The following is a 26207-nucleotide window of genomic DNA, read 5'->3' as shown; positions in this document are numbered from 1 at the left end:
CTCTTCTACTTTGGATGTTCTGACTTGTTTCGAAACATCTAATTATAATCAATTTGGTAGAAGGAAACCTTAACAATGTCACCTGAAAAATAACACTTGTCAATAACAGCATCTCCAGAAGCCCGGACAGGAAGAGCAAGGCGAGGCGAGCCCGAAGCACACACACCCCGATGGTGAAGTGTGACCCGGGTCACGTCTCGCTTGCCCTGCCGACCTCAGACAGCGAGCGGGAGGCTGGAATGGGAGAATGTGTGACTGGGCGCCAGGTCTGGAAAGCAACGTCAGGTCCCACACAGCAGCCACCCTGGGCTACATCCTTAAGTCTCACCAGCCGAAACCGATCGTGCAGGACCTAGTAACTGTGGGGAGTGAAGAGAACTGGGAGCTGTCAGAGGACACTGTGATGCCGTCTAGTCAAGCCTCCCTCTAAATGAGCTCCATAAAGCCCAGCAGACACAGCAGCCCTGCTTACACAGTATTGGAGGTGGGGAGCCACCCAGACAGCCCCAGCCAACACGCTTCATTCCGGAGCAGTGTATAACATCCAGCAATGCTTTCTTAGCCTCCCATCTGTAATTTTTACCCGTTGGGGGTCCTTATTCTACTCTCCAGAGCTTCTGGGGAATGTCAATCCAAGGAGGCAGCATTCAGGAGTCTAATGGCATGGTTGAGTGGGGAAGGAATTTTTTGGACCTAGGGTAAGTACCTTGGTTATAGTTTCGTACTGGAGGGTCTAGAAAGGAAGACAACACAGTTTTTCAAGCCACGAGACCTGTTTGCAAAGCATACATCTAGCACCACATAATTAATAATAAACAGCAGCTAAGATCTGAGTGTTTAGTATGCCCAGCATAGTTCTAAAAGCTTTGTATGTATTAACTAATTTAATCCTTCCTACAACCCCATGACACAGGGTACAACAACTGCATGTGTTTTGTAGATGAGTTAACTAAGGTACAGAGCACTTGAGTAAATTGCTCAAGTTCACAGACTAGTAAGTGGTGAACTTGGGATTCAAATCTAGCTGGGCTCTACTCTAGTCTAGCCCTCTTTCCACTACATTATACGGCCTCACGTTCCCACCGCTCACAGCCCTCGTCCCAACCCACAGGATCTCACCTGTTTCACGCCCTGCATTCTGCCTTGCTCCTCATCCACTGGGACTTATTTTCTCAATTAGGGTTTGTCCCTTGGACCTCAATTCCAGGACCTCCAAGGACTTCACTTTCCACCGTAACAATGATTCATAATTTCCTATTATGCCATTTCTGACTTCCCTGGGTAGTAAATTCACAGACCACATCATGGATTTCAAGTACAGTTAGTTTCATCTCTTACTCACGTCAATCCTGCTTTTCTACTAAGAATCCCAGAAGTTCTTAGAACATGAAAAGGTAGCAGATGACATGCTGGGAGTTTTGCTAAAAGTCAGTGCAAAAACAATTTCCACTGGACTTCGTCTAGCCGGCAAGCGTGCACAGCCAGAGCTGTAGTATAAAGACTACCTGTAGATTTAATACAAGGCCCAGTAAAGGCTGACTGCTTCTGGCAGCTTTTCTAACTATCAGGACGAGTACTCCAAAGGTTATATTCCTGTAAGAGTCATTTGTACCACAGAGAAACAGCTGTGGGACAGAGCAGCATCCAACAGCAGAAACACTGGAAGACGTTCACTCTAATGTACAAAGTTTAGGAACAAGTTCTCATGTGACAAACACCCAGCAGGGAGGGTGCTCCAAGTCCCTGATGAGGACCGTCTGGAACCTGCACGTACCTTCACTCCGTCCAGCACGGCTTTGATGACCCCCTTCACAGTTGTCACCATCTCTTTATCTTCTGAGTTCACACCTTCTAGCATCACTTGGTCAGACCAACGAATGAGGTTGGCGAGACTTTGGTACACTCGGCTATAGCAGGAGGAGAGGGCTGAGCTAGAGGTAGGAGAAGATTTTTAAAAGAATATTAAAAATCTAAAGCATGACCATCACTTTACGTCATCTGTTTAGCAGAGAACTAGTTTCTCAGTGACTAGGGTTTCTCAATCCTTCTTTCTATAAGATCTGCACCTCCTTTTAATAAACTTTTCCTCCCTGAATCTATTTCCTTACATCCAATGAAGGGTTTGTGGAGCTTTATCTTCCAGTCTGTTACAAATTTTTTTTCATTTCTCATATATAATGTAGAAAAATTCCACCATGATAGTTAATATGCTTTTTCAAACTTCACATCCTCCATGAGATTCTGATAACATCTCTCAAGGAGTGCCTCATCTTCCTCTCCTCCTAGTAGGTCAGACTGTTGTACACTTCTTGTTCTGAATTAGATAAAAATTCATGTTATATTGCGTCACAAGGAGTCAACAGGTTTGTGGAATTTTAGCAGGCAGGATCCTTTAAAGGAACAGCCTTTATTTTTATTAAAAAATTTTTTTTGGTTCTTAGTTCCCTGACCAGGGATCGAATCTGCACCCTCTGCCGTGGAAGCGCGGAGCCTTAACCACTGGACTGCCAGGGAAGTCCCAAGGAACAGTCTTTAAACATGAGCTCAAAGAGATCTGAAATTTACTAGAATTCCTTCTAACATGGGCTCAGCTTCACCATTGCCTGCAATAAACCATGGCTGAGCTGTCAGAGGAACGCACTAATGAGGAGTATTTTAAGGAGGACAAGTCAGAGGCGAGGTGACCTGTGGTGATGGTAGGTGGGGGGCGGAGGTACTAACTTCACCGTGATGCCAAGAACTCAAAACAGAAGCCCTGAGCACACCTGGAGGCCCCAACGATTGTAGAGTGGAGGCCAAAATGAAGAAGTTTTATATCTTCCACATGTTTTTAAACAACTAAAGATAATTTTCCCTAGGATTTATGGAAAGGATTATTTTTCCATTTTAAATATTTGTATTACAACAGAGGTAGAGCAAAAATGTAGAAAATTTGTGGGATGCTACCTCCTCCACTAAAAAAAAAAAAAAAAAAGAATGAGGCAGACATTTAGGAGCCAAAGGTATACTTTTTCCCCAAAGATATAATTTTGAGAAAAATATATAATATTGTAAGAGATGATTAAAACAGGTTCTAAAAACAAAGACATTTAAAAAAAAAAAAAAAAGCCTGAACCAAACAATGCTCTAATGAGAAGCTCTTCAGAATCAGGTAAGGAGGAAGAGAATTTCCAGGAGGTCTGAAGTCTCCACTTAGCCATTCACTCGGCTCCGTGCATGTTCAGGCAGAGGAAAGAAGAGTCAGAAAGAATGAAAGCAGCTCCTCAAGCCCCATTACAAACAAGAAAACTTTACAAAAGGAGCCACAAGAAAGCCAGGGTTTGGCTGCTTTAGAGGATGATACAAATGAAAAGTGTTCAGTGTCAGACCTATTCTCTTCGGAAGGAGGACTGAGAGAATAAAACAAAACTTGCAGACCTGCCGGGGGGGGGGGGGGGGGGCCAGACCATAGATGGCGTCGTCCTGAAGGGGGGCGTGCTTCTAGCAGCTCTGCTCCTCCTCCCTGGCAAGGCCAGGCTAGGCCTCTTGAAACAAAGACTGTGGCCTCCCGCCCGCGATAATTAAATGAAAGAGGTGGGAGGGGTCACTTTTACGTGATACTTAATTCCTACCTGTACTGGATGTTAACATTTCCCTGAAAGCACCTAAAAATGTTGGTCATTGTGTCCACCCTTCACACTGTGAGCTTGCAAGAAGAATATTCCTGTGTCTTAATGTCACGGGAAGGACATTAAAAAAGGAAGGAGGGTCTTGTACCATAAAAATGTCCAGTGGACCAGTCGTTGGTCTGTTTCTGAAATGGAGCAAAGCTGTCTGCACTGCGGGCAAGCAGGGATCCTGCTCTCACACATCTCTGCATGTTCCGCCGTCAGGAAAAGCCTCCCTTCACGGCCCGCACTGAACAGCCAGCCGCCTGTTCACAGGCCCGTCACCACTGCCCTCGGAACCCAGGGGAGCGTGGCGAAGAGCCTACCCGCTAGGGCCCAACCCACACAGAAGAGGCAGGAAAACACCCTCCCAGCTAACAGATGCACAGGAGGACGAGATGATGGAAGGAAGCTAAAAGAAACATCTGAGGAGCATTTTAGATCATCTCAGGGAGATCAATAAAAGTATCAGCAACGGGCTTTGGAAGAATTTCAGGAGGAAAAAATCCCTTAAATGGTATTAGCCAAAGGACTACAAAGAAAAAAAAAAGAAATCATTATTCCTTATGGCCACACCCAGGCATTTCTCTTTTCCCCTCTAGGAAACTGTTATAGACAGTAAGTAATTTTTGTCAACTATAAAGTAATTACAAAACCTCCCCACGGACAAAAAAATGCCCCACACCACTGTCCTATTACTTGGTCAATTCTTCCAGAGCCTGCATGTCTAGAAAGTAACTTCGCAAGCAGAGTTGCTGGCTGACACTGCAGGAAGCGACAGTCCTAGCAGCAGCGCCCCGTCAACGCTGTTACAGGGCTCAGTGAAGGTGACTGTCCTGGACTCTCCCAAAGAGGCCTGGCACGTGCGGGGATGCGCCCTCATCTCCCACAGCGCCGCCCGTCGGCGCCCTGGTGTGATCACACTCTGCTCACAGGACTGCGGGTCTCGTCCCTGCCGGGCACACTGTGCCCGCTGGCCTCAGCTCCTCTGCTCTTCCCCTTCTCCTGCCCCCACTGCCCACCCAAATCCTGCCCTTCCTGCAGGCGCAGCTGCAGCATATCCTCCCCCAGGAAGTGCAACTCTCCTGTAACTCTCCCTCCTTCAAAGTCCAACAGAGCTCCCACTCGGTACCATCAAATCAGCACTGTCATACAGTGGGGGAGTTGATTTTCTCAGATCTTAACTCTCCCGCGGTAGGCCCATCCCATGAGAAGAAGTGTATGAGAGCATTTCATAAAAGCTACCTATGCGTCTGAGACCCAGCATACTGTTAAGCACGTTCCCTCAAAGGAGAACAGCACCGGGCCTGTCTACGAGCTGCGCACTGGGCTACCTACTGGAAAAGCATGGTGCTTGGTCTCACAGAGTCCTCCATATGGAGCAATGAACAAGGCCCCAGAGGGACTCGCTTCCTCAGAGGCCTCTTGCACGTGACAGCAGCCTGGCCTGGCAAGTGAAGACAGAGCAGAGCAAAGCCCTACCAACGGCTTATCCTTCCCCGCCAAGTGGCCTCAGTGCGCTTCCAGCCAAAAGACCACCATCTACAGGGGTCAGCAGAAGCTCCAGGGCAGAGAGCTTCTTGGAAATAAAGATACTGTTTTATCTCCCAGAAGAAGAAAACTATGCACTTCACTGTCAAGTTCTGAAAGCAGTTCACAAAAGCTTAGCCTCATGGGGCTACAAGGACACTAAATCATCTTGAGGAACTGAAACAGAGAGATGTTTATCCTGAACAGGTACCAGGGAAGAAAAACAAAGCCAGCAGGCATCTGACAGCCTCTCAAGAAGAAGCTCCTGATAGGCTCTCACTGAAGATTACTTTTAATACTGCTTTCCTTTCTGTATTTAACAACAAACATAGGGGCAAGCCGCTCACTAACCTTTCAGAGGAAAACGAACTCTAGCAATAAAAGCATTACCCCACAAAAGCTGACTACACTTCCATACCTGGCTTCCAATGAATCCAGGTGCTATTTGGGAGGACCTGGCTTGATACAATTAAATGTTTCACTAATCCATGCTCTAATGGGATTCTTCTCTACCTCTTTTGGCCTAATAATATAAGCAGCCAAGGTCTCCAATAGGTTAGATATTGGCAGGATTTAATGTCATAATAAACTATGGTTAACATAGGGTACTGGGAAAAATGTGTCCAAATCAATGCGATTATTGCCAATGAGCTAGCTAGTACGAAAAAATAACCACAGACTTACGCTGTGGATACACCCCTAGCAATGGTGGCGATCTTCCTCAGTGTTGAGGCCTCATGAGTAACAATGACCTCAACCTTGGAAGAATACCAAGTGACAGCCATGGGGTAGGGGTGGGGGCAGGGCGTGGGAGGGCTCCTTTTCCTCCTGGCATTCCTCACTGGTCCTAGAAACACTGAGTGTGAAATGCCCCCGAACCAAGGTGCCACTAGGCCTCCACTGCTCTGACACAGCCCAGAGCAACTCACCTGTGTTGAATTCGAGGGTCGCTCTGCACCAGGGGTAAGATGGCCTCCAGCACCTTGCTGGCAGACCCTGGAAGCATCTCCAGTACCTTCTTATCAATAGCCATTTTGTCCACAATGGTCTTAAAGTAGCGCAAGGCACTGACAACTTCCTTCTCTTTCTCTTCCAGCCAGCTCAGGTTCTGAAAGGAAATGTTAAGCATAAGGAGGGAGGAGAGAGATTAAAGGGAGCAATTTTAAAATAAATAAATAAAATAAAATTTCCTGCAAACTAGTTTGAGATTGACACCAATGGAAAAGGCTTCTTGCTGCAGAAAGCAAGCCAAATTGTTTTTCTAAGGATTGCAATCAGGATACAGAGGCTAGACTTGAAGGAAGAAGAAGGGGCTGACTGAGAAAGGTTGTTCAGATATTCCTAATTCCCTTCCCGGACAGAGACAGATTTGCCCTGGGGTCTCTGCCTCAACCACACTGAGATATCACCATTAATCTCAGTAAGTGTAGTGAGGACTAATTTGCTGATGGCTGCAGGATGCTTACAGAACCAACAGTTAAGTCCCAACGTGTATATCTATCCAGTAAATCAAATCAAGAAACCCCAGGCCTTTCAAGGTCCTAGGGGCTGTGTAAGACTGGTCAGAGGCATTAGTGCTCAAAACCCACTCTCCCAGGACTCTTCACTAGATTCCTACATTTGACCAAAGACACAGCCCCTCTCAATGAAATGATATGGCTCTCCCAAAGGACCTGGAAACCCTAGGGTTAGAAGGGGCGGGATGTGCTGGGGTGAAAAGGTGAAGAAGCTGGACAGATGGCAATGATTCAATCACTACTCCTGCAGCGTGTGCTAACAGCACGCAGGGTCCCTCTGCCCCTGAGGAAAGCCCGCCTAGGAGGAAAATAAAACACAGAGCCCTGTACTTCCCAGCACTCACATTCCCACACCCAAATCTTTTCTCCTTGACTGTGGGATACCTTGAATCCACAGACAGTGGGTAAACACACCCCTTTGGTTTCTTTCTCCAACCTCTCCTTATACTGACCCTAATGTCAACAACCCAGGTCCCAGCTGGCTGGCAGGGAAAAGGGAGATGAAGAATAATCTATAAAATGGATAAATCCAAAAATGCATAATCTACTCAAGTAGAATCGATTACATGTCCAGGGCAAATTAAGAGTGGTACATATGAGGAAAACTGCCACCTGTGGGCTCTGTGAGGTCCAGAGAATATTCAAATAAAAACCACCGAGGACAAGAAGATAATTTCTAGGAAAAGTAGATTTAAAACTATATAAATATATAAAAAAGTGATACACAATAAAAAGTGATTATGATTCTGAACACCAGCTCTTTTAAAATAATGAGGAATGTCATTTTAAATAAAAAATCTCAATAGTGGATTTCATGGGAATATCAAAGGAAAAACAAATAAATGGAATCAAGAAGTAATTACCTCCTTTCGTCAGACAACTTTCAAAAACCCGATTTAATTTCTCTCAATGGGGGTACTTCCCAAAAGGTATTCTGTAGACCACCATGATACATTTCTCCAAGGGAGGAAAAAAACACCCCTTCCCCATCCCCATCACTGTGGCCTCTTTGCCGTCACTTATTTTTCTCTTCTCACTACCTGACACGTTTGTTTATTTACTGTCTGTTTCCAAGAGCCAGGCACTTGCTTCTCCACCTCGTGGCCCAGAGTGCTCTGTTTCACCATGGCCTACACGGGGCTGAGATGAACCTCAGCATGAAGGAACTCATGGTGCCTTGCAGACATCAAATGTGACTAAGACCGCTTTGGCCAGCTGAGCAAGAGGACTATGGCTCCAGCACTGCCATCTCAGCACATCAGGAGCCAGCAGAGACAAAACGTGGGCAGGAAGCAGGAAACATTTTAAGAAAATGTGTCACGAGGTTTGCTAGGGAGAAAGGGGCTAATCTGGAGATGGGAGCCGTCCAAAAGCGGCAAGGCACTTCACGGAAAAAAAGAGAACTCTCCTGTCATTTGCAGAGAGATCAAATGAGCCACTGAAGAGCCGGGCTGCCCTGGGCTCCTAATAAAGGAGCCGACAACCTAGCAGAGTCAGGTTTCATCTATTAACTCTCCAGAAAATTCCACTCCCAGAATTAATGGCCTCTGAACGCTGTGCATTCCCCTAGCCCATCAGCTGTTAAACTATGGCTTCTCGCAAAACACAGCCAGCAGTGGGAAGAGTTTACAGTGAGACACCCAGACCGAACACCCCCAGGAACAGGGAACCTGAGGCCGAGGCCTCAGAGAGGCAGCTGCATCCACCTGCACACCGGCTCCTGCGTCAGGGGTTAGATGCCACCACTGGTGCCAACAAAGCTGGAAACTACATGAGGCCAGCGGTGCTGGGGCAGGGCCTCGATCCAAAGGCACTGCTGGGCTTCAGGCTCCTCATCTGCAAAATGGGGAGAATAATGCCTGCCCTGGGTGATCTAAAGAGGTTCGTGTCGGGGGCTGGGTGAGAATGCATATGCAAGTACTTCATAAAATTAAGGGAGAAAGAGATTTTGATTAAGAAAACTTGGGCCAGAGCCCACACTCTCTGTATACTGGGAAGAGCGAAAGCTTGTGCACATGGTCAACGTGAGGAGTAAGTAAGACGGTGCGTGAAATCACCCAGGATAGGGCCCGGGCAAAGAGAGACCTGCAGTAAGTTGCAGATGGATCCAAATCTATTTCTGTCTACCTGAGTTGCAATTTCCCATGTAATAACCTGGGAAAAATGAGAATATATGTGGAAATACTAAGTCGTAAGACAGCTAGTAAGTAATAATTAAGGATGATGGCAAATGACAGAGTCAGCTAAGTTCACACACCCTGGCAGATTCCCCAACACTTCCCGTTCTGACTGTGGGCCCCCACCATGGGTTTACACTCACTTTGACTCATGCAGGTGACCTGGGGCAGAGCACAGTAATTCAACCCTTCTTAAAGGGCAATGACCAGAAACCAGGGTAACACTCTTCCTTGGGCGAAGATCACATCTATAGCTCCTTCCCAGAGGACAGAGTTTCTCAGCCATGGCACTGACATTTTAGGACAGAAAATCCTTTGTGGGGTGGGGTGAGGCGGGGTTGCTGTCCTCTGTATTGTACGATGTTTACCAGCATCCCTGGCCTCCAGCCAACAGATGCCAGTAGCACCTGCTTCAGTCTCCTAGTTGTGACAACCAAAATTGTCTCCAGACATTGCCAAATGTCCCCTGGAGTTTGCAGAAACCCCCACTAAGGAAAGGGTACTTTAGCATCAAATTTCCCCTATGACCTCTCTTGGAGTGATGAAGAAAGGGGGAAAAGTTCCAAGAAGTGAGCGGCTGAAACAGTTCCTTATCAGAGTTCACTAGCAAAACACAGTGGTTAGTAAATCATTTCACTCCGGGCCGCCTGGACTAGTGTCAGATGACAAGTGGCACTCTTCTTGGCGTTTAATGTAAAACCCAGTTCCAAGGGGTTGCTAAACAGATTGCAATAAAAAATAATTGCGGTACAGACCAAATCTTCCACTTTATTACTCTTCTTCAATCTGGAATTTAGATCAATCTGGCAAACACCGTATATTTCATTCTTGCTCTCTAGCCTCTTTTTCTTAACAGATGGGGCAGGAAAAACGATTATTCAACAAAGACTTTGGACTTAAAACCTTTATTTTCTCCACTTTTAACTAGACTTTTAAGATATTCTGCTGGTCAACATAAAAACAAAAGTAGATGCACTGCAAAATTCAAGAGTTATGTGTTTATATAACAGGGTAGTGTTTGCTAGTGGCATTAAATTGACAGCTGTGACAACAGTTCTACAAACTACGCTGTGGACAGTCACCGAAGGGTTCAGAATCTACTTATCTGTGAGGCTTGTCTTTATTTTACACTGCTGAGTTTAATTTTGTTTTTATGTTCAGTTACGTGTGGGAGCTAACATTAGATTTGTTAGATATTAAAAAAGAAATCGACTTTCATAAAGAGTAACTGTAGCATCGAGAGAGTTTCGACTTGATGTCAGATGGCCTGTGTTCAAATCTCAGTGTCACCACTCTTTGTGTGACTTTGCCCAAACGTTTAATATCTCCATAGTCCCAGTTTCCTTTTCTGCAAGATAAGTTTCCACCTCCCAGGGTTATAATGAGAATTAAGTGAGAGAACGAGTGTAAAGCACATAGCATGGGGCTAAGAAAAGGCTTGGTACATGTTAGCGGCACAAAAGGTGTCCCTGGCTCTGAGAGCGCTGGTTCTGCACAGTATCATCACACTCACGAGTCTCGGGAGATAGTTAACAGAGTACCTTACACTTTAGATGCCCTTCCTTTTCTCAACTATCCAGATCATCTTAGCAACTCAAGGAAAGAACAGCTGGTCTTAAGAGATGAGACTCACCCGCTTCCCCCGAACCCGTTGGACCCAAGCAGCACACCCAAACCAATCCCCAAAATCCCGGAGCTTTCGCCATGGAGTACTGAGCTCTCTCCAAAGGCCATGGGGGCTTGGATAAACTCTTACATTTATCCAAGGCTCCTTGGACTGTCTCCTGAACAATTAAGCCCACAGTTGCCACCCAGCTGAACACAATGATATTGCAATAGATTTTTTTTCCATCCCCAAAACCATGGGCCAGGATTCTGCAGTAGAAGGCAAGGCAAACCCAATTGTTCTTAACATCACACTGACCTTCTGCCTTTGAGACCTGGAAGCCACAGCACTGGTGGACATAAATGCTACTGCCTGCTGCTCCAGATCCAAGGGGATAGGGTAGCCCTCTGGTAGAAATCTGTCTGTTGCCTCCTGGAAGAGAGGAAACCTGGATTCCTACAGAGCTTGAAATGGCCGTTTTAGGCTGAAGGGAGGGGTTGATGAAAACCAACAGCTGTTCCAACACATCTGGCTTGACTGGCCCTGCTGAGGTTACTGGTGTTTGAGGACATCTTTGGCTGGGTTTCAAGGGTTTAGCAAGTTTCAGAGCATGGGCCCTAAAGCCGAATGATGGATGTTCTGGACATCACAAATTTCTGTGTGTGTGTGTGTGTGTGTGTGTGTGAGAGAGAGAGAGAGAGAGAATGTGTGGGCAATGTGGGCCTCTCTGGGGCAGAGGCAGCACCCTGGAGTGTGAACATGACGAGCTGAGCTGTTTTAAATGCCCAGAGGATGACACAGCTGGAAAAGAACTGTTCTAGCCAACCAAGCTTGACTCTGATTAACAGGAGAAACACTCACCAACCTAAAGGTTCATATTTCACAGGGACACTGAAGGCTCCGCCTGGAACCGTGGAATGCTATGGAATAGGTGTTCTGTACTGAAAGTTCAATCCCCAGGGAATAAACTTAAAAAACAGCACAAACTCACTGCTCAAAGCAGGTGAAGGCCAGGAGAAACACCTAGAGAGTCAGCTTACTTTGTTCACAGGCTTCTCTGGAATCTTCACAGACACCTCAGCTGGTTTTCCCTTCTTCGATGGCGTTCTCTTGATTTTGGGTGAGTGGAATTTGTCCATCAGCTTCATGGTGAAGGAGGAGAGATGAGAACGCTGAGAGTCTGAAAACAAAGAAGGTAATGATTTTTAGAGGTAGAGTGGGAAGAAGCTGTGGTTCTTTGACCTTCTGTGGAAGTGAGCATCGTCCTCAAACAAATCTCTCCCCCTAGCTGTTCAGGGTTACAAAGAAAAGGAAATACGGACCCATTAAACATCTCTGCTCGCATGTTTCAATTTTTGCCATTTCCATCTAGTCTAGGTTGAACGCAGTCAAAATGGGTTTGGAAAATGAACGTGCAAATATTTCCAAGTGACCTTATAGAGTTTGTCTGATGATCTAACCAATGTCCAAGGGAACTGACTAAGATGAAAGAATACCAAAGTAGAATCACAGAAGTGCTGGATGTAAGAACTGGAAAGGAAGTCCCTTTTGAATCAACCTTCACATTTTCTGGTTTAGGGAACTGCAACAAGTGACATGGGTAAGGCCTCAGAGCTGGCAGTGGAGACTGAAACAGAACTAAGGTGTTTGAAACCCTCGGAGACACAGTGAAACACTAAGTGGTTTATCGCCAAGGTCAGGAACAAGATGAGGGTGTCCGTTCTTACTACTGTTATTCAATTTTTTACTCTCTTACTCCAATAAAAGCCAACCAGATTGGAAAGGAAGATATAAAACTATCTCTATTTGTAGATGACATAATCCTGTATATGAAAAATCCCAAGCAATCCACTAAGAAACTACTAGTACTAATAAACAAACTTAGTGGGCTCACAGGATACAAGATGATATACAAAATCATATGCAAGATCATATACAAAAATCAATATTTCTATACATTAGCAAGGAACATTCAAAACGAATGTCTAAAAAGCTTCCATTCACAATCATCAACAAGAATAAAATACTTAGGCATAAAATTACACTTAAGTGAAGTACTGATATGCTATACCGTGGATGAATCTTGAAAACATTATGCTAAGTGAAAGAGGCCAGTCACAAAGACCACACAGTGTATGACTCCATGTATCTGAAATGTCCAGAACAGGCAAATCTATAGAGACAGAAAGTAGATTAATGGTTGCCTAAGACTGAAGAGAGCGGAGAGGGACGGAGAGGGGCTGCTAGTGAGTAAGAGGTTTTTTTTGGTGGGGGATAAAAGTGTTCTAAAATTAGAATCTGGTGATGATTATACAACCCAGTGAATTACTACAAAAAAAAAACTTGAATTCTACACTTTAAAGGAGTCATGTATGTGAATTATATCTCAATGAAGCTGTTAAAAAAAACTAACCCAATGAGCAGCCTTCCTTCATTTACCACCCGCCATTTACCACAGCACTTTCCAGTGTTTGAAACCACCTTATTAAATTATTTACTTATGTGTTTATCTCCTCACAAGAATGCAAACTCGCTGAAGGCTGTACCTGCCTTGTTCAAGCCTACATCTCCAGTGCTAACATGGTACCTGGCCCAGAGAAGATGCTCAGGAAACATTAATTCAACAAATGAACAAATCAACCAATGAAAAAATACCCCACGAGGGTTTCCCTGGTGGTGCAGCAGTTAAGAATCCGCCTGCCACTGCAGGGGACACGGGTTCGAGCCCTGGTCTGGGAAGATCCCACATGCTGCGGAGCAACTAAGCCCGTGCGCCACAACTACTGAGCCTGCACTCTAGAGCCCTCGAGCCACAACTACTGAAGCCCACGCACCTAGAGCCCACGCTCCACAACAAGAGAAGCCACCGCAATGAGAAGCCCGTGCACCACAACGAAGAGTAGTCCCATGCACAGCAACAAAGACCCAATGCAGCCAAAAAAAAAAAAAAAACCCACGAAAAGGACTGCTTCTTTAGGTAATGTCAGAAATTCACAGGAAATACTTGAAATTGGTTGAAAATTAGGGAGAACGTGATCCTATGCAATGGAAAAAGAAGTATCTGTATTTTTTTTTTGGCTGCGTTGCGTCTTCGTTGCTGCGCGCAGGCTTTCTCTAGTTGTGGTGAGTGGGGCCTACTCTTCGTTGTGGTGCGTGGGCTTCTCATTGCGGTGGCTTCTCTTGTTGTGGAGCACGGGCTCTAGGCGTGTGGGTTTCCGCAGTTGCAGCATGCGGGCTTCAGGAGTTGCAGTGCGTGGGCTCAGTAGTTGTGGAGTGTGGGCTCAGTAGTTGTGGAGTGTGGGCTCAGCAGTTGTGGCTCACGGGCTTAGCTACTCCGCGACATGTGGGATCTTCCCAGACCAGGGCTCAAACCCGTGTCCCCTGCATTGGCAGGCAGATTCTTAACTACTGCACCACCAGGGAAGTCCCCTATCTGTATCTTTAAAATAAAAATTACACTCCCTTTCAATTTTCCCAGCAATTAAGTACTAAAAAAACAAAAAACCTTCCAAATAAATGACACAGCATCTTGTATTACAGGCATGTCACTGTGTCTATTAGTGTTGCATATGACTTAATAGGGCCAAAGTTCAATTCTTTTGTCAAAGACCTTCCAGGTGGCAGGCAGGATCAGATAAATGATCTGCCCTTTGCAATTATCTAGGAACCCACTGCACTCTGGACCAAAGGGAAAAAGCCAGGGTCTGACCTTCGTTCACAAGTGGAGTCAAACCAAACACAGCTTCACAGCTGTCTGTCTGTCTGCTGGCCAGAACTGCAGAAAGCCCTTCTTAGAGCCCCAGTGTGGACACAAGTCCACAGGAAGCTCAGGCACCTCTCTCCTCACCTGGAACGGCTCAGCGCAGGGTCGGAGGGGCTCTCAGCACCAGTCCTCAAATGCTGCATCACCCCTGGGATTCAAAGCAGGTAAACTGGGATGGTTTGATTGCTCCAGCTCCCCTCCTTCCCCTTCCCCACCCAAGCAGGGTGGGCCCCATGTACAGTTTATAGTTCCTTCTTTATACTTCGAAATGATGTGACCAGTGTAATAATTCATGTGGTAATTAAGAGGGTGAGCTTTGCAGTCAGTCTGTTTGAGTTAACAGACTTCAGCGGCACCTCTCCAAGTCTAAGTCTCTTTGTCTGGAAAATGGGGCTGATAACATTGTTCTAGAAACGGCTGATGTGACGTAGGTTAAATGAGATGCTGCTTGTGGACGACGTGGTGAGGTACTCAGCCATGTGCTGGGCACACGGTACCTGCTCAATACAGGGAGCTAATCAACCTAACTATATGATTTGGATGGGTAGCAAGTCTGACCAAACTTTGAATTCTTATTTCCCAACTGCTAACAGATCTGAATCAGGATACTCTGCAGCACTGAACATCTGACCCACGATCCCGAGGAACTGCGGGCCTTACACATGCCCCTCTCCTCTTCCTTTAGTCCTGACCAGAAGTTCATCTGTGCCCCTCTCTGGTGCCTCCTTCCATATTGCCCTTATTGCTGCCCCCATCCTCCTCCTTCGGATGCTGGCCTCAGCACATCCCTCACCAGACAGGTTCCCAAGTCAGATGTTAGGGTGTGACTTCCACCCTGGCAAGCAAGACTGAAAGCGGGGCAAGAAAAGCAGACACAAATGGGGAAGTAAAGGCAGGATGCACGGTTTCTTCGGTGGTCAAAAATGTTCAGAGACATGGGCTGGGCGAGCCAACTTCTGCCTCCTCTGGTCTGCTGCCCCGAGTTGCTATATGGGTAGGCAGGGGGCTGAGGGACTGCCCAGATTCACATCTCTGCCATCATGACCAGGGTAGAACTAGGGTAGGCAAACAAGGTATGGGGGCTCCCCAAAACCCCTGATCATGACCCAGGGGTCAAGTAAGGACACCTCCACCTGAGAGCAAACAGAGCCCAGGAAATATATCACAACATCCTCTCTCAACCTCTGCCTTGCCAAGCACAGCCTGAGACGCTGGTCTGTCTTGGGGCACAGCTGGGAATCCACATCAGCATTTAAAGAAAGTGTTATATCTATCAATAAATCTCTCTCCTTGTAGTATTTAACAGCCTCAAAGCAGCCAGCTCTAGCACAAGATGTGATAAATCAAGTGGAGAAAGCAGGTTCTTTGTAATGACAGCCAACCTCCTCAAGCCTGGAAATCAAGGACAGCACTAACTAGGGCAGATTTTGACTTGGAGGCTGCTTGTCACCTTTTCCTTGAAACAACACCTTAGCAACACAGATTTCAACACAGGTTTCAGGAGACTTGCAAGGTCACTCAAACTATGCATTTCAGTGCTGATAAAGCACTATAATGACCAGTGACAGCAGAGTGGAAGGAAGCAAAGGTGGCAGCTATGTTGGGGTAATCTTGCCAACAGTACCCCCCACACACACACACTTCCTGCCCCTCTTCTCACATTCCTCATGTGTATCAATCATCTTGGGTAGAGGGCAATGCTAAAGAGATGCTCTCACACTACTGCAGAGCTTCAGGTGACTTCAATGACCACTCTCTGACTTTTCACTTGGGAAGTTGTAAATGTATGTGTTTAGATATTTTCCAGTACTGAAATTAAAACAAAATTTTGAAAGATTTCATACATACACATGTACAACGTACAGAGAATTCATCAAATCCATGCATCCACCAGCCCAGACTATCAAAGAGAACCGTGAGCAATGATAGAATATCTGCACTACCCAACGTGGCCGCCACTGGAGGCTATTAAGCACTTGAAATGTGCCTAGTGTGACCGAGAAACTGACTTTTTATTGAAATGTAATTAAACAGCCACACGAGACTGGGGGCTGCCGTACTGGACAGCACGGCTCTAGAAGCAGAACGTTGGCAATCTCACTGCTGCCACCGCATGCTCCGTCATAATCATATCTTTCTTTCCGACGATGGGTAACTGTGATTTTGATTTTTGTGCTTATCATCCCTTATTTTTAAAAAAATTTTATTTATTTATTTATTTATTTATGGCTGTGTTGGGTCTTTGTTGATGCGCAGGGGCTTTCTCTAGTTGCGGCAAGTGGGGGCTACTCTTCGTTGCGGTGCACGGGCTTCTCACCGCAGTGGCTTCTCTTGTTGCGGAGCACAGGCTCTAGGTGCGCAGGCTTCAGTAGTTATGGCTCGCGGGCTCTAGAGCACAGGCTCAGTAGTTGTGGCTCATGGGCTGTAGAGCGTGGGCTCAGTAGTTATGGCTCACGGGCTCTAGGGCGCAGGCTTGGTAGTTTTGGCACGCGGGCTGAGTAGTTGAGGAACGCGGGCCCTAGAGCACAGGCTCTGTAGTTGTGGCCCACGGGCTTCAGTAGTTGTGGCTCGTGGGCTCTAGAGCACACAGGCTCGGTAGTTGTAGCACGTGGGCTCAGTAGTTGTGGCTCACGGGCTCTAGAGCGTGGGTTCAGTAGTTGTGGCACACAGGCTCAGTAGTTGTGGCTCACGGGCTCTAGAGTGCAGGCTCAGTAGTTGTGGCACATGGGCTTAGTTGCTACGTGGCATGTGGGATCTTCCAGGACCAGGGCTTGAACCTGTGTCCCCTGCATTGGCAGGCGGATTCTTAACCACTGCGCCACCAGGGAAGTCCCTCATCCCTTATATTTTGTCATAGTTTATATCTATAAGTATAGTTTAATGTATAGGTTTGTGAAGTTAACGTAAATGGAATTTCATTGTAAATATTCCTATGTTCTTGCTTTTTCACTTAGTGGTAGGTCTGACGTTTGGCCAGGTGAAGTGTATATAAGTGCTTTTGTTTTCAGTGCTGTGAAGTTCCACATATAGCAGTTTTACTTACCCCCTCCCTGCCAGTGAATACTGGGTCATTTTCAGCGTTTTTGCTTTTATAAACAACACGGCGATGGACCTTCTCATACTTGCCTTCTGCAGCACATGCAAGAGCTTTCTGTGACTAGAACCGCTGGGCTACAGAGTACACACCACATCTCATTCCATGGATGTTGCCAGATGACTCTCCAAAGAGTCTGTGCCACTCTGCAGCCCCAAGGGCAAGGATGAGTCCCAGCTGCTCTCCCAACACCTGGGCTTGCCAGACTTGCACACTTTCCGATAGGGCCATACCTAAACAAAGGAAACAAAAGCCCTCCTTCCCATGGAAATGCTATAAATTGGTGTATCTTACTGTGTTCTATCAAATCTGCCAGAACAACTTCAAAGCTCATGGATAGAACTTAAGAAAAACCCTCAGCCGCCACTTAGTACGGCATTTATACCACGGAGGGTCTGGAACTCCCAATGACCAATCTGCCAGTCATTTCTGCCAGAGGAGGACAGCTTACCTGACCTCACAATCAACTTCTGTAGAGATGGCCGCGATATCGCCAAGAGCAGCACTCTCCTGGGCAGCCGTCACAGGCTGCAGACAGGCTGTCAGCTGAACGGCCTTCTCTACCCAGAGGGAGAGAGAACGGGCTGGAGGAGAGGCACGTAGCCTGCTCACAGAATCACGTCTCAACCAAAACCAAAAACACACCAAAGCCAAACCAGTTTCTTCCAAGTAGTCTGCCAGGTGTTCAATATTTCATTCTTAAATTTTCAATTTGCCCCTTCGCCAGGCTTAACAACGGTCTCTGCTTGGTGCTGACAAATGTACACATCAACTGGCCTTTCAGACGTCATTTGTAGCAGCAGCTGGGATCCCAACTTAGCAGTGGTTTCTGTCAGGGCTTAATTTCGCCTTGGATGGGGGGAGTCTCTACATATCAACCATACAAGGGACCACAAAGTCAGGGTCAGGGTGGATAACACTTTGAGGCAGTTCCTTGGGAGACACGGCGGCTGCTCATTCTTCGTACCGACGGCGTGCAGGGCGCAGAGCTGGGCACTGGAAGGACTCCCGCTCATCCGCGCACGAGCTCTGGTTGCACACTTCCGCTTCCTTCATCCACACCATTTCCCAAATGTGTTAAAAGGACAACTAGAGTGGAGAAGTGACACGAGGACCTTAGGAAGAACTATTTTAAACATAAGGACTTCAGATTTTTAAAGGTGTGTTTGCTTATCTAGAATCGTACAGACTGTAATGTAAAGACAGAGACAGCGTGCAAGTGAGTGGGTCGCGGGCACGGCAGGCGGCCCGCGGGCTCTGGAAGCAGGCAGCTGGTGTTCTCACTTGCGCTTGGCCTCTCTGAGCTGAAGGTGCCTCACCGGTGGAGCAAGCGTAACCACAGGACCGACCTGCCTGGGTTGTTGTTGCGAGGGTTACACGTGATCCTGTGTGTGAAGCATTTAGCAAAGGACCCGATATACAGCAAATGCTCAGCACACGGCACCTGTTACTGTTACGGGATAACACCGCCAAGCCTCTGCCGACACTCAGTATGGCAAAGGCTAAAAATAATCCCAGCCTAGTAGAGCGCAAAGTAACCTGATGTTTCATTTTTTCCAACAATTTCCATATTAAAAGATCCTCTTTCTTAATATAGAACTATTCGTGTTAGGGAAAATAAGTTCTCTAGTTCTGCAACACCAAAGGCTCTCTGACATGAAAATCTTTTCATGTTACCCATTGGTTCAGGAAGTCGACTGATCGCTATGATGCTGCTGTGGGTGCTAATGGAAATATTAAGCATATCCTTTTTTTTTTTTTTTCAGTAACAAAAGTAAAACAACCTCATTATAAAAATCCAAGCACTGTAAAAATATATAACATAGAAAGTGAAAATCCCTCATAACTCCACGTATGGCAGAGCTGAAATATTTCCTTGACTTGCTCTTTTCACCTGAGCGATATGCGGTGGGCATTTTCCCACATGAGCACAGTTAACGGGTGAATCATGTTCTGCTGAAAGGCCAACCACACACAGTCCACCAGTCTCCTGACTGATGGTTCCGGTTCCGAGCCCCTGCCCTTCAAACAACAGCACATGGAAGAAGCCCCTCAGGCTTAGCCCTCTGAGCACCTGTCTGAGACAGGCTCCTAGTAATGCAACTGTTAGGCCAAACGGCATGAGCACTGAAAACCTGCTGAGAGACCGCGCAGCTGCCTTGAGCTGGAGGCAGGACAGCAGGGACTGTGCCAGAGAGCGAGACTCGGGGTGCAAGCAAAAGAGGCGGGGTGCAGGAAAGAGACCAGGCCTGGGGGCCCCTGCCACCTACAGAAGAACCCAGGCTTCACTGTGGATCTGGGCTCAACTCTGACAGAGCTACCAGTTTCGCTTTACTTGCATAACTGGTAAGGATTAAAAGCAGATTCAGAACTGAACAGACACTTCACAAAAGATGAAATCCAAATGGCCAATAAACAGACGACAAGGTGCTCAGTTCCATTTGTCATCAGGAAACAATAAATTAAAACCATGAAGCAATACGACTACACACACACCAGAATGGATAAAAAGAAAAAAGAGGAAACACTAAGCATTGGTGAGGATGAAGAGGAAAGGGCACCCTCTCTGCACTGCTGCAGAGGGCAAGGCAGGACGAGAGCTGAGCACACGCTTCCTGGAGGCCCAGGATTAAATCTTACTCATTTTGGAATCCGGCACTTAGCCCCAAAACCGGCACACAGTGAAAATAAATAAATGATTGTTAGTGAACACAAAGACAAAAGAATCAATGAATGAATTCTGCAACAACTAACAACTACTACATTCAACCAATACCAGAGAGTAGTATCTGATTAGTGATGTAGATGGGACGGTTTATACTGATTTTTAATACAATTCTCTGAGGAATGCCAACATGTGAGTCAGAGACAACTCAATCAAGAACTTTCTCTGCTGTGGTGGTTCAGTTTGGGTCATCTGGGTTAAGAGAATGTTGTTCAAGCCACTTCCAGGGAGAAGACAAGAGAGAAACCATACCCTTCCCTCTCCCCGTCTAGGTCTCCAGAGGACAACGGACTCCCTGGGCCAGTACTATCTAACAGAAATACAACAAGAGCCACATATGATTTTAAATTAACCTAAATTATCCATAATATTATAATTTCAATATGCAATTAAATAAAAACCATCAACGAGACATCTTACTCTTCTTTTTCTTTCATGCTAAGTCTTCAGAATCCAGTCTCCAGCGGGACCAGACACATTTCCAGCACTGCTGCAGCTCGAGGCCCTGGGAGTGGCTGGCCCTCCCCGTCCCTGTGAGGAAGGCTGGTCCACTGGTCTCTTGAAAGAAAGCGCCTTGGGCTGGTTGGATTCCAGTGCTTCTGGACTGTGCCGCTGAGGTCTTTAAGGGTGCTTCGCCTCCCCCGGAAAGGCAGACAGTGTGCAGCTGCAGAAGGGCCCACCACAGGAGGACCCCTCACCCCCAGGCTGGGCTCCAGGGCAGCACGTGAGTTCCAGGCTCTGAGGCCCTCCACTAACCACTGCCTACGTGGAGGTACTGCAGGATCTCATTCTAGCCACCACGTGGTACAGGGACAGAGAGTGAGGAAACTTGCTGTGCAAGGCAGGAGGTGTAGGGCAAAGGAGGTAGACTCTGTTTGAACAGAAGGAATTTCTGACAATCATCGCTTCCCAACAATGCAAACCAATTTTCTTTGGCAGCAGGGACCAAGGACATTCATGCTGGCAGTGACATCATGTCCTCTGCTATGATTTGGGGGCAAAAGGAGTGACACTGACCTCCACACATGGCCAAGGACAGCCCTGTGAACTCATTCCCACCCCACCTGCAGCTCAGATATAAGTGAAACACTCTCAATGTGTGTGACTCTGAGTAAGCTGCCCACTGGGGCCTCACTTTTCTCATTTATAAAATGGGAATGATGATCCTTACCTCACCTCATGGTGCTGTTATAAGGATGTAATAAAGTACTCCAAGTAAAGTCACTTAGCACAGTACTGGCACTTTGTAAACATTAAATAAATGTTATCTGCTGTTACCCAAATGTTCTGAGATAACTGCCACCATTTTGAATGGGCAATTATTATTTTTTAACACTGTAGAATTTTTAAATAGAGGAGATAATTCATTGAGCCAGTGCTCTTATGATTTGAGCATTTTTCTACATGTGTGTTTTACTTTAATTTAAAAAAAGCTGTAGTAAAAAAAAAAAAGGTAGAGCAGAGATGAGAGGAGCTGGACTCTTGGTGACGCTGTCTGGGCTGTTAGATACAGTTTTACTTGTCTGAGGCTCAACTGCCTCTCAACTTCCAGCAACTTGAAAAAAAAAAGAAAAAAAGTCGAAAAAGAGGAGAATCCAGTAACTAAAGTACCCTGTGGGATTTAAATAGAAGCCACAGCCTCCACCAGGTAAACTTCTGATGTGAACAAAGCCTGGAGATGACCTCCTGGGGAGCCTCCCACCCCCTACCTGTCAGAGAGGGCGCTGAACAAAGAGTCTTCCCAACACTTACTCCTATTATAAAAAATTCGTCAAATAACGAACAGATATCCCATGAGATGAAAGGGGACCCTCTGCGATTGAGAGCTGCTTCCCTCCTGGAGCCCAATCAAGTGGCTAAATCAGCAGCTTGTGTGTTTAAACACCCTATTGGAAGCCAGGCCCCGCCCAGGGCCATGCTCACATCAACACTGGACTGGAAGGATTCTTAGCACCCTTCGGCAAATGAGGAAACCAAGTCACAGGGGCCTAATCCCCCACCTCCCACCCCCAGAACATGCACACACACATCGCAGACAAGGCAACTGTAGCCCTAACACGTGCTGTGAACCACTCAAGGTCAGCCTGTCCCCAGGGTGGCCTACTCCCAAGGAAGGATTTTTTTTCTATGACTGTTTGGAATTGACCCAGAGATTCTTAAGGCCACAGGCTTCACAGACTTCCAGAGATGTAAATTAGTCATTTCTCCAGAGTGTTATTTCTAGAGACGAGAGAGGAGAGAGGAGAGAGAGAGGGAGAGAGATCAGTTTATTCCGAGTAAACATACCAACACGCTGGGCAGAAAGCAGGCAGGGCCAAAGCGCATCACATCATCAGGATCCCAGCTACAGCAGGAAGCAGGTCCACCCTAACCTTTGTCCTTTAGGTGGAGCTGTCTGGAGCAGCCTCTGTCCCTCAGAGGAACTTGTATGTTAGGACTGGTGCCAGTTCAGAATTCAAACAACGTTCCTCAAGGGCAGCTGAGCCTACTGTGTAGCACGGTGTTGCCCGCCCAGCAGCCCGAGTTGGGGGCAGGAAGTCGTGTTTGTGAGGCGCCAGGCCCAGCACGGGGCACCGCAGCACCACGGCCGCAGCAGACGGCGGCTCCATCCACCTCAGCTGCTCTAGGCCCAGCTAAGGGACCCCCGAGAACGCATGATTTGTCAGGCCACCCTCTGGGCTTCCAGAGGAAAAACAACATTTGCATTTGTCAGTGAGCACACGTTCACTTATTTATTTCCCAGGCAACAGGAGCAGGAGCTGGGAGTCACAATCCCCAGCAGTTTGGGACACTGCTGGAATTTCTCGCTGGGCAAAGATCGAAGAAAGCGAAGGGACAAGGGTCACCTGTAAACTCCCCTCCCTTCCCTATCACCTCAGAGAAACAGGGTGCATCAGATAATGCAGGGCAGGCACAAACGGCGCCCTCATTCATTCACTCACTCGTTCGTTCCATACATATTTATATGCCAAGCATTTGCAAAGTGCTGGTGTCAGAAAGAGGAGCAGGACACAGCGCCTCCCTCCAAGGAGCCCCTAATCTTGTGGGGGAGACACAGGAAAATCCTCAGTCCTGATGCAGCAAGGACTCCTGGGATGGAGACGTGCTGAGTAAAGGCAGGACCCTTCCAGCTGCTCACAGCCCGCTCAGGAGGAGGGCGGTTCCGGGTGCCGGTGGAAGCACCCTGGAACCCACGGTCTTTGAGTGAAAACCCAGCCTGCTCCTCAGGGCAGGAAAAAGGGCTGAGACGCCAGGCTTTGGACGTTTCACATGGGGACCAATGAAAAACATCAGAGTTGGCAAACAGGAGCTGGTTTGGAAAAGGCTGCAAAAAACTCTGAAGGACACAGAGGTATCTGAAAATGACCACTTCTCCAAAGACGCGCTTCTGGCTTCCCAGGCATGGGGGCGGGAGTGGGAGGGGGCGGGTATGCAGGAGAGGCAGGCTTTGCTCTCACCCAACCAGAGGCAGCGCATTTTCTCCGGAACAAAATGAGCAAAGGCTACTCGGCTGCTCCTTGACGAGCGTTTCTTGACAGACCCTGGCCCTCTGCTCCTGTCCCTCAAATACATCTGTGGCCAGGGCTCTGTTCTCACAAGAACGTCCATCATGTCGGTTCATACATGCATGGGGTAAAAAACAAACCCCACTCTGCTCTATACATTCAGAATCAAGCGCTGATCAATCCCAGTCTCTCCAGGGTAAGGACCAAGGTGGTCCTGGTTGCCCGGCTTCAGAGGCCCCACTCCCCACCAGGTGCCAAGTGAGTGGTGGGCTCTCAGCTTCCATGAAGTGTGGGAACTTGAAAGGATCTGAGTCTACTGACAGAGGAAGCCGAGGCCCTGGGAACTGACTTCCCGCCAGCCTAGGACCCAGGCCTCCTGAGCAAAGCCGGTCCAGGGCTCCCTCCTCAGTAATGGCTGAGAAGTATTAACCAGCTTCCAGTCATTTCTCTTCCTCATGGGACAACTTCAGCATAGTAAGTAAAAATGCAAAGAAGACAGAAAGTGAGACAGCCGCTCCAGTGCTGGGGACACCACCTACCCTCTGCTCATGAATTACTTCAGCCACAGATGGTCTAACCGCCCACCAGAGGCTCTGAGCGGCCTCGAAAATCTGACGTCAGGCTGGTTTAGTCAAAGCCAGAATTTCATTAGCTTACAGCCTGAAATCCAACCCAATTTGTTTCCAGTCAGAAGTATGGGCCCCCCGTGTACCAGGTACTGCACACACCACGTGAAGCCGACAACAGCAACACAGCAGCCGCTGGGGCCGCCGCTTGCAGGGAGTGCCCAGCACCACCCCGGCACTCTGTGGGTCTGTCTCAGTTAATCCTCACAGTGACCCTCCAGGGCAGGGAAACTGAGGCTGAGGAACAAGGGACAGACTGGATCTGAGCCCGGTGCAGCTTCACACGCCAGCCGCGCAGTCTCCAAACTTAGTAGAGAGAGAAGTGAGTTAAGTACCCTAAAGATGGCTCAAATGAAGCAGAGTACAGGTTCAGAGGAAGGAGGGCTCGTGTGTCCCACTCATAACAATCCAGTGCCCATGGGCGCAGGGCCTTGTGCTCGCCTACGAGCACCACTGCCCTGCCCCCACCCCGGCTTCCGACTCAGACGGCACATCTCAGCGTGGGCTCCTCTTCCTCTTTTTTAAGCCAGAGCCTAGCAAATATGCCGTTTATTAGATGTGTTCACAACTCTGATCACCAGGGAAGCAAGCCACCACAAGAGTAGAAGAAAAGACTTTCAGGCCAGTACTGCTTGTAAAAGTGAACCACACCCTTCTGGAAAAGTCCAAGACCAAGATGGCTCACTCACAGCATCACATCAAAGATGTGGCCACCTCCTGGCCGTGCTGGCACCTGGGCTAAAAATACCCTCAGTGATGAAATCTCAGGCACAGTCCCTTAGCCTACGGGAGAGAGGCCAAAGTTATACACTGACTCTTTCAATTTGGGAGGTGGGATTATGGATGGAACCGAGACACTATTTTTAAACAACAGGTCGCTGAAGAATACATATTTTGGTGACTGCTGGAGTTGCCAACATTTGGCTAGAAAGGATTGGAAGGGGATTTTCTGAAGTCAAAAAGGCCTCTCAGTTCTCAAGGAATTTATACCTTTACAGTCTGTGATAAATAACAAATGGCCTCACAACATGTATTTTTAAAAGACAGTTCTTCAGTGGCGGCCAGCCCCTTTCCTGGATCTTGGACTCAGCCAAACAACTTTCCTCTAACTCCCTCCAAATCCTCTCTCTTGTTCAGAACTCTCCGAAAACCCACCCCACCCCAGTGAGTGCCTTTAGTGAAAATCCAATTGTCTCATTCTAGAATCCTCAGAGCAGGAAACAGTGTGCATTTTTTGAGAAGACATCTCATTTTCCCTTGTTCTCCCTCAGCAGCCGTATCCTTTAAGTGTCCTAGAATTGAAGTTCTTTTTAAAGGACCAAATATTTGCACAGGAGGCAGCTTCCTGCCGATTGTCTAAAGGCCTCCATCTCAGCAAGCCAAGGAGGAAGAACACGCACAGGCCACATGGCGAGGGGAAGGCAGAGACATGTCTTCTCAAAGTCAGCTGTCTGCGGTCAGAATTCACTTTTCCACTGGAACATTATTAAAAACCGAGTTCAGGACCTGGCCATGGGGCACAACGTGGCCCCTTCCACCAGCCAGATGCTAGGCATTTGGAACCATAGAGGGTCTGTGGTTGAACAGGAATGTAGGTCCTGCCCTCAAGTGGTTTATCAGCTAACAACGAAGTAAAGCCGTACACCCAGGGCTCCAACACACAGCAGAGCGAGACAGCTGCTGAAGAATTAAAGGGTTTACTTCCTGACATAGCCACAAAACATTCATGAAGGAAGCCCTGGAGTTGTAAGCCAAGCAGACACTGCAGAATCCAGCTGTGAAAAATGCAAAGGGATGAGGGTTGACTTGGGTGAAAAGGCATCCTTGAGAGACGAAGCTGAATGGGCCTTGGCTACCCAGGGGGGCAGATGTGTGGTCTACTCCTCCTGCTAACGTTTACTGCAAGTCACAACCCACTAGTAGGTCCCCAAATCAATTTCCTGGATCAAAACATGAAACAGAATACAAAATACCAGAGGGCACTGCAGATAGTAAGGCTAAATATTTCATGAAACT

The 26207-nt window shown here is 47.3% G+C and overlaps 1 protein-coding gene across 14 annotated transcripts in view; it reads right to left on the bottom strand.

Annotated features, from left to right (window-relative positions):
- Positions 1-26207, bottom strand: part of RAPGEF1 (Rap guanine nucleotide exchange factor 1) — a 139295-nt gene that overhangs the window by 58191 nt on the left and 54897 nt on the right. For 8 of the 14 annotated variants that reach the window (XM_082468104.1, XM_082468102.1, XM_082468100.1 and 5 more), the window contains 4 exons: positions 11518-11657; positions 10796-10909; positions 6107-6285; positions 1775-1931 (listed from right to left, as the gene is read on the bottom strand). In XM_082468104.1, coding sequence (XP_082324230.1) covers positions 1775-1931; positions 6107-6285; positions 10796-10909; positions 11518-11657 — 590 coding nt within the window. Of the gene's footprint in view, positions 1-1774; positions 1932-6106; positions 6286-10795; positions 10910-11468; positions 11492-11517; positions 11658-14324; positions 14349-26207 lie in introns of those variants that run through there. The other 6 variants (XM_082468108.1, XM_082468109.1, XM_082468101.1 and 3 more) reach the window with 3 other exon arrangements.

This window comes from Balaenoptera physalus (genome assembly GCF_965194825.1).
Source record: "Balaenoptera physalus genome assembly, chromosome: 7".
NCBI lineage: Eukaryota > Metazoa > Chordata > Mammalia > Artiodactyla > Balaenopteridae > Balaenoptera > Balaenoptera physalus.
Note: the sequence above shows the minus strand (reverse complement) of the source record. Positions and strands in the feature narration are given on the sequence as shown.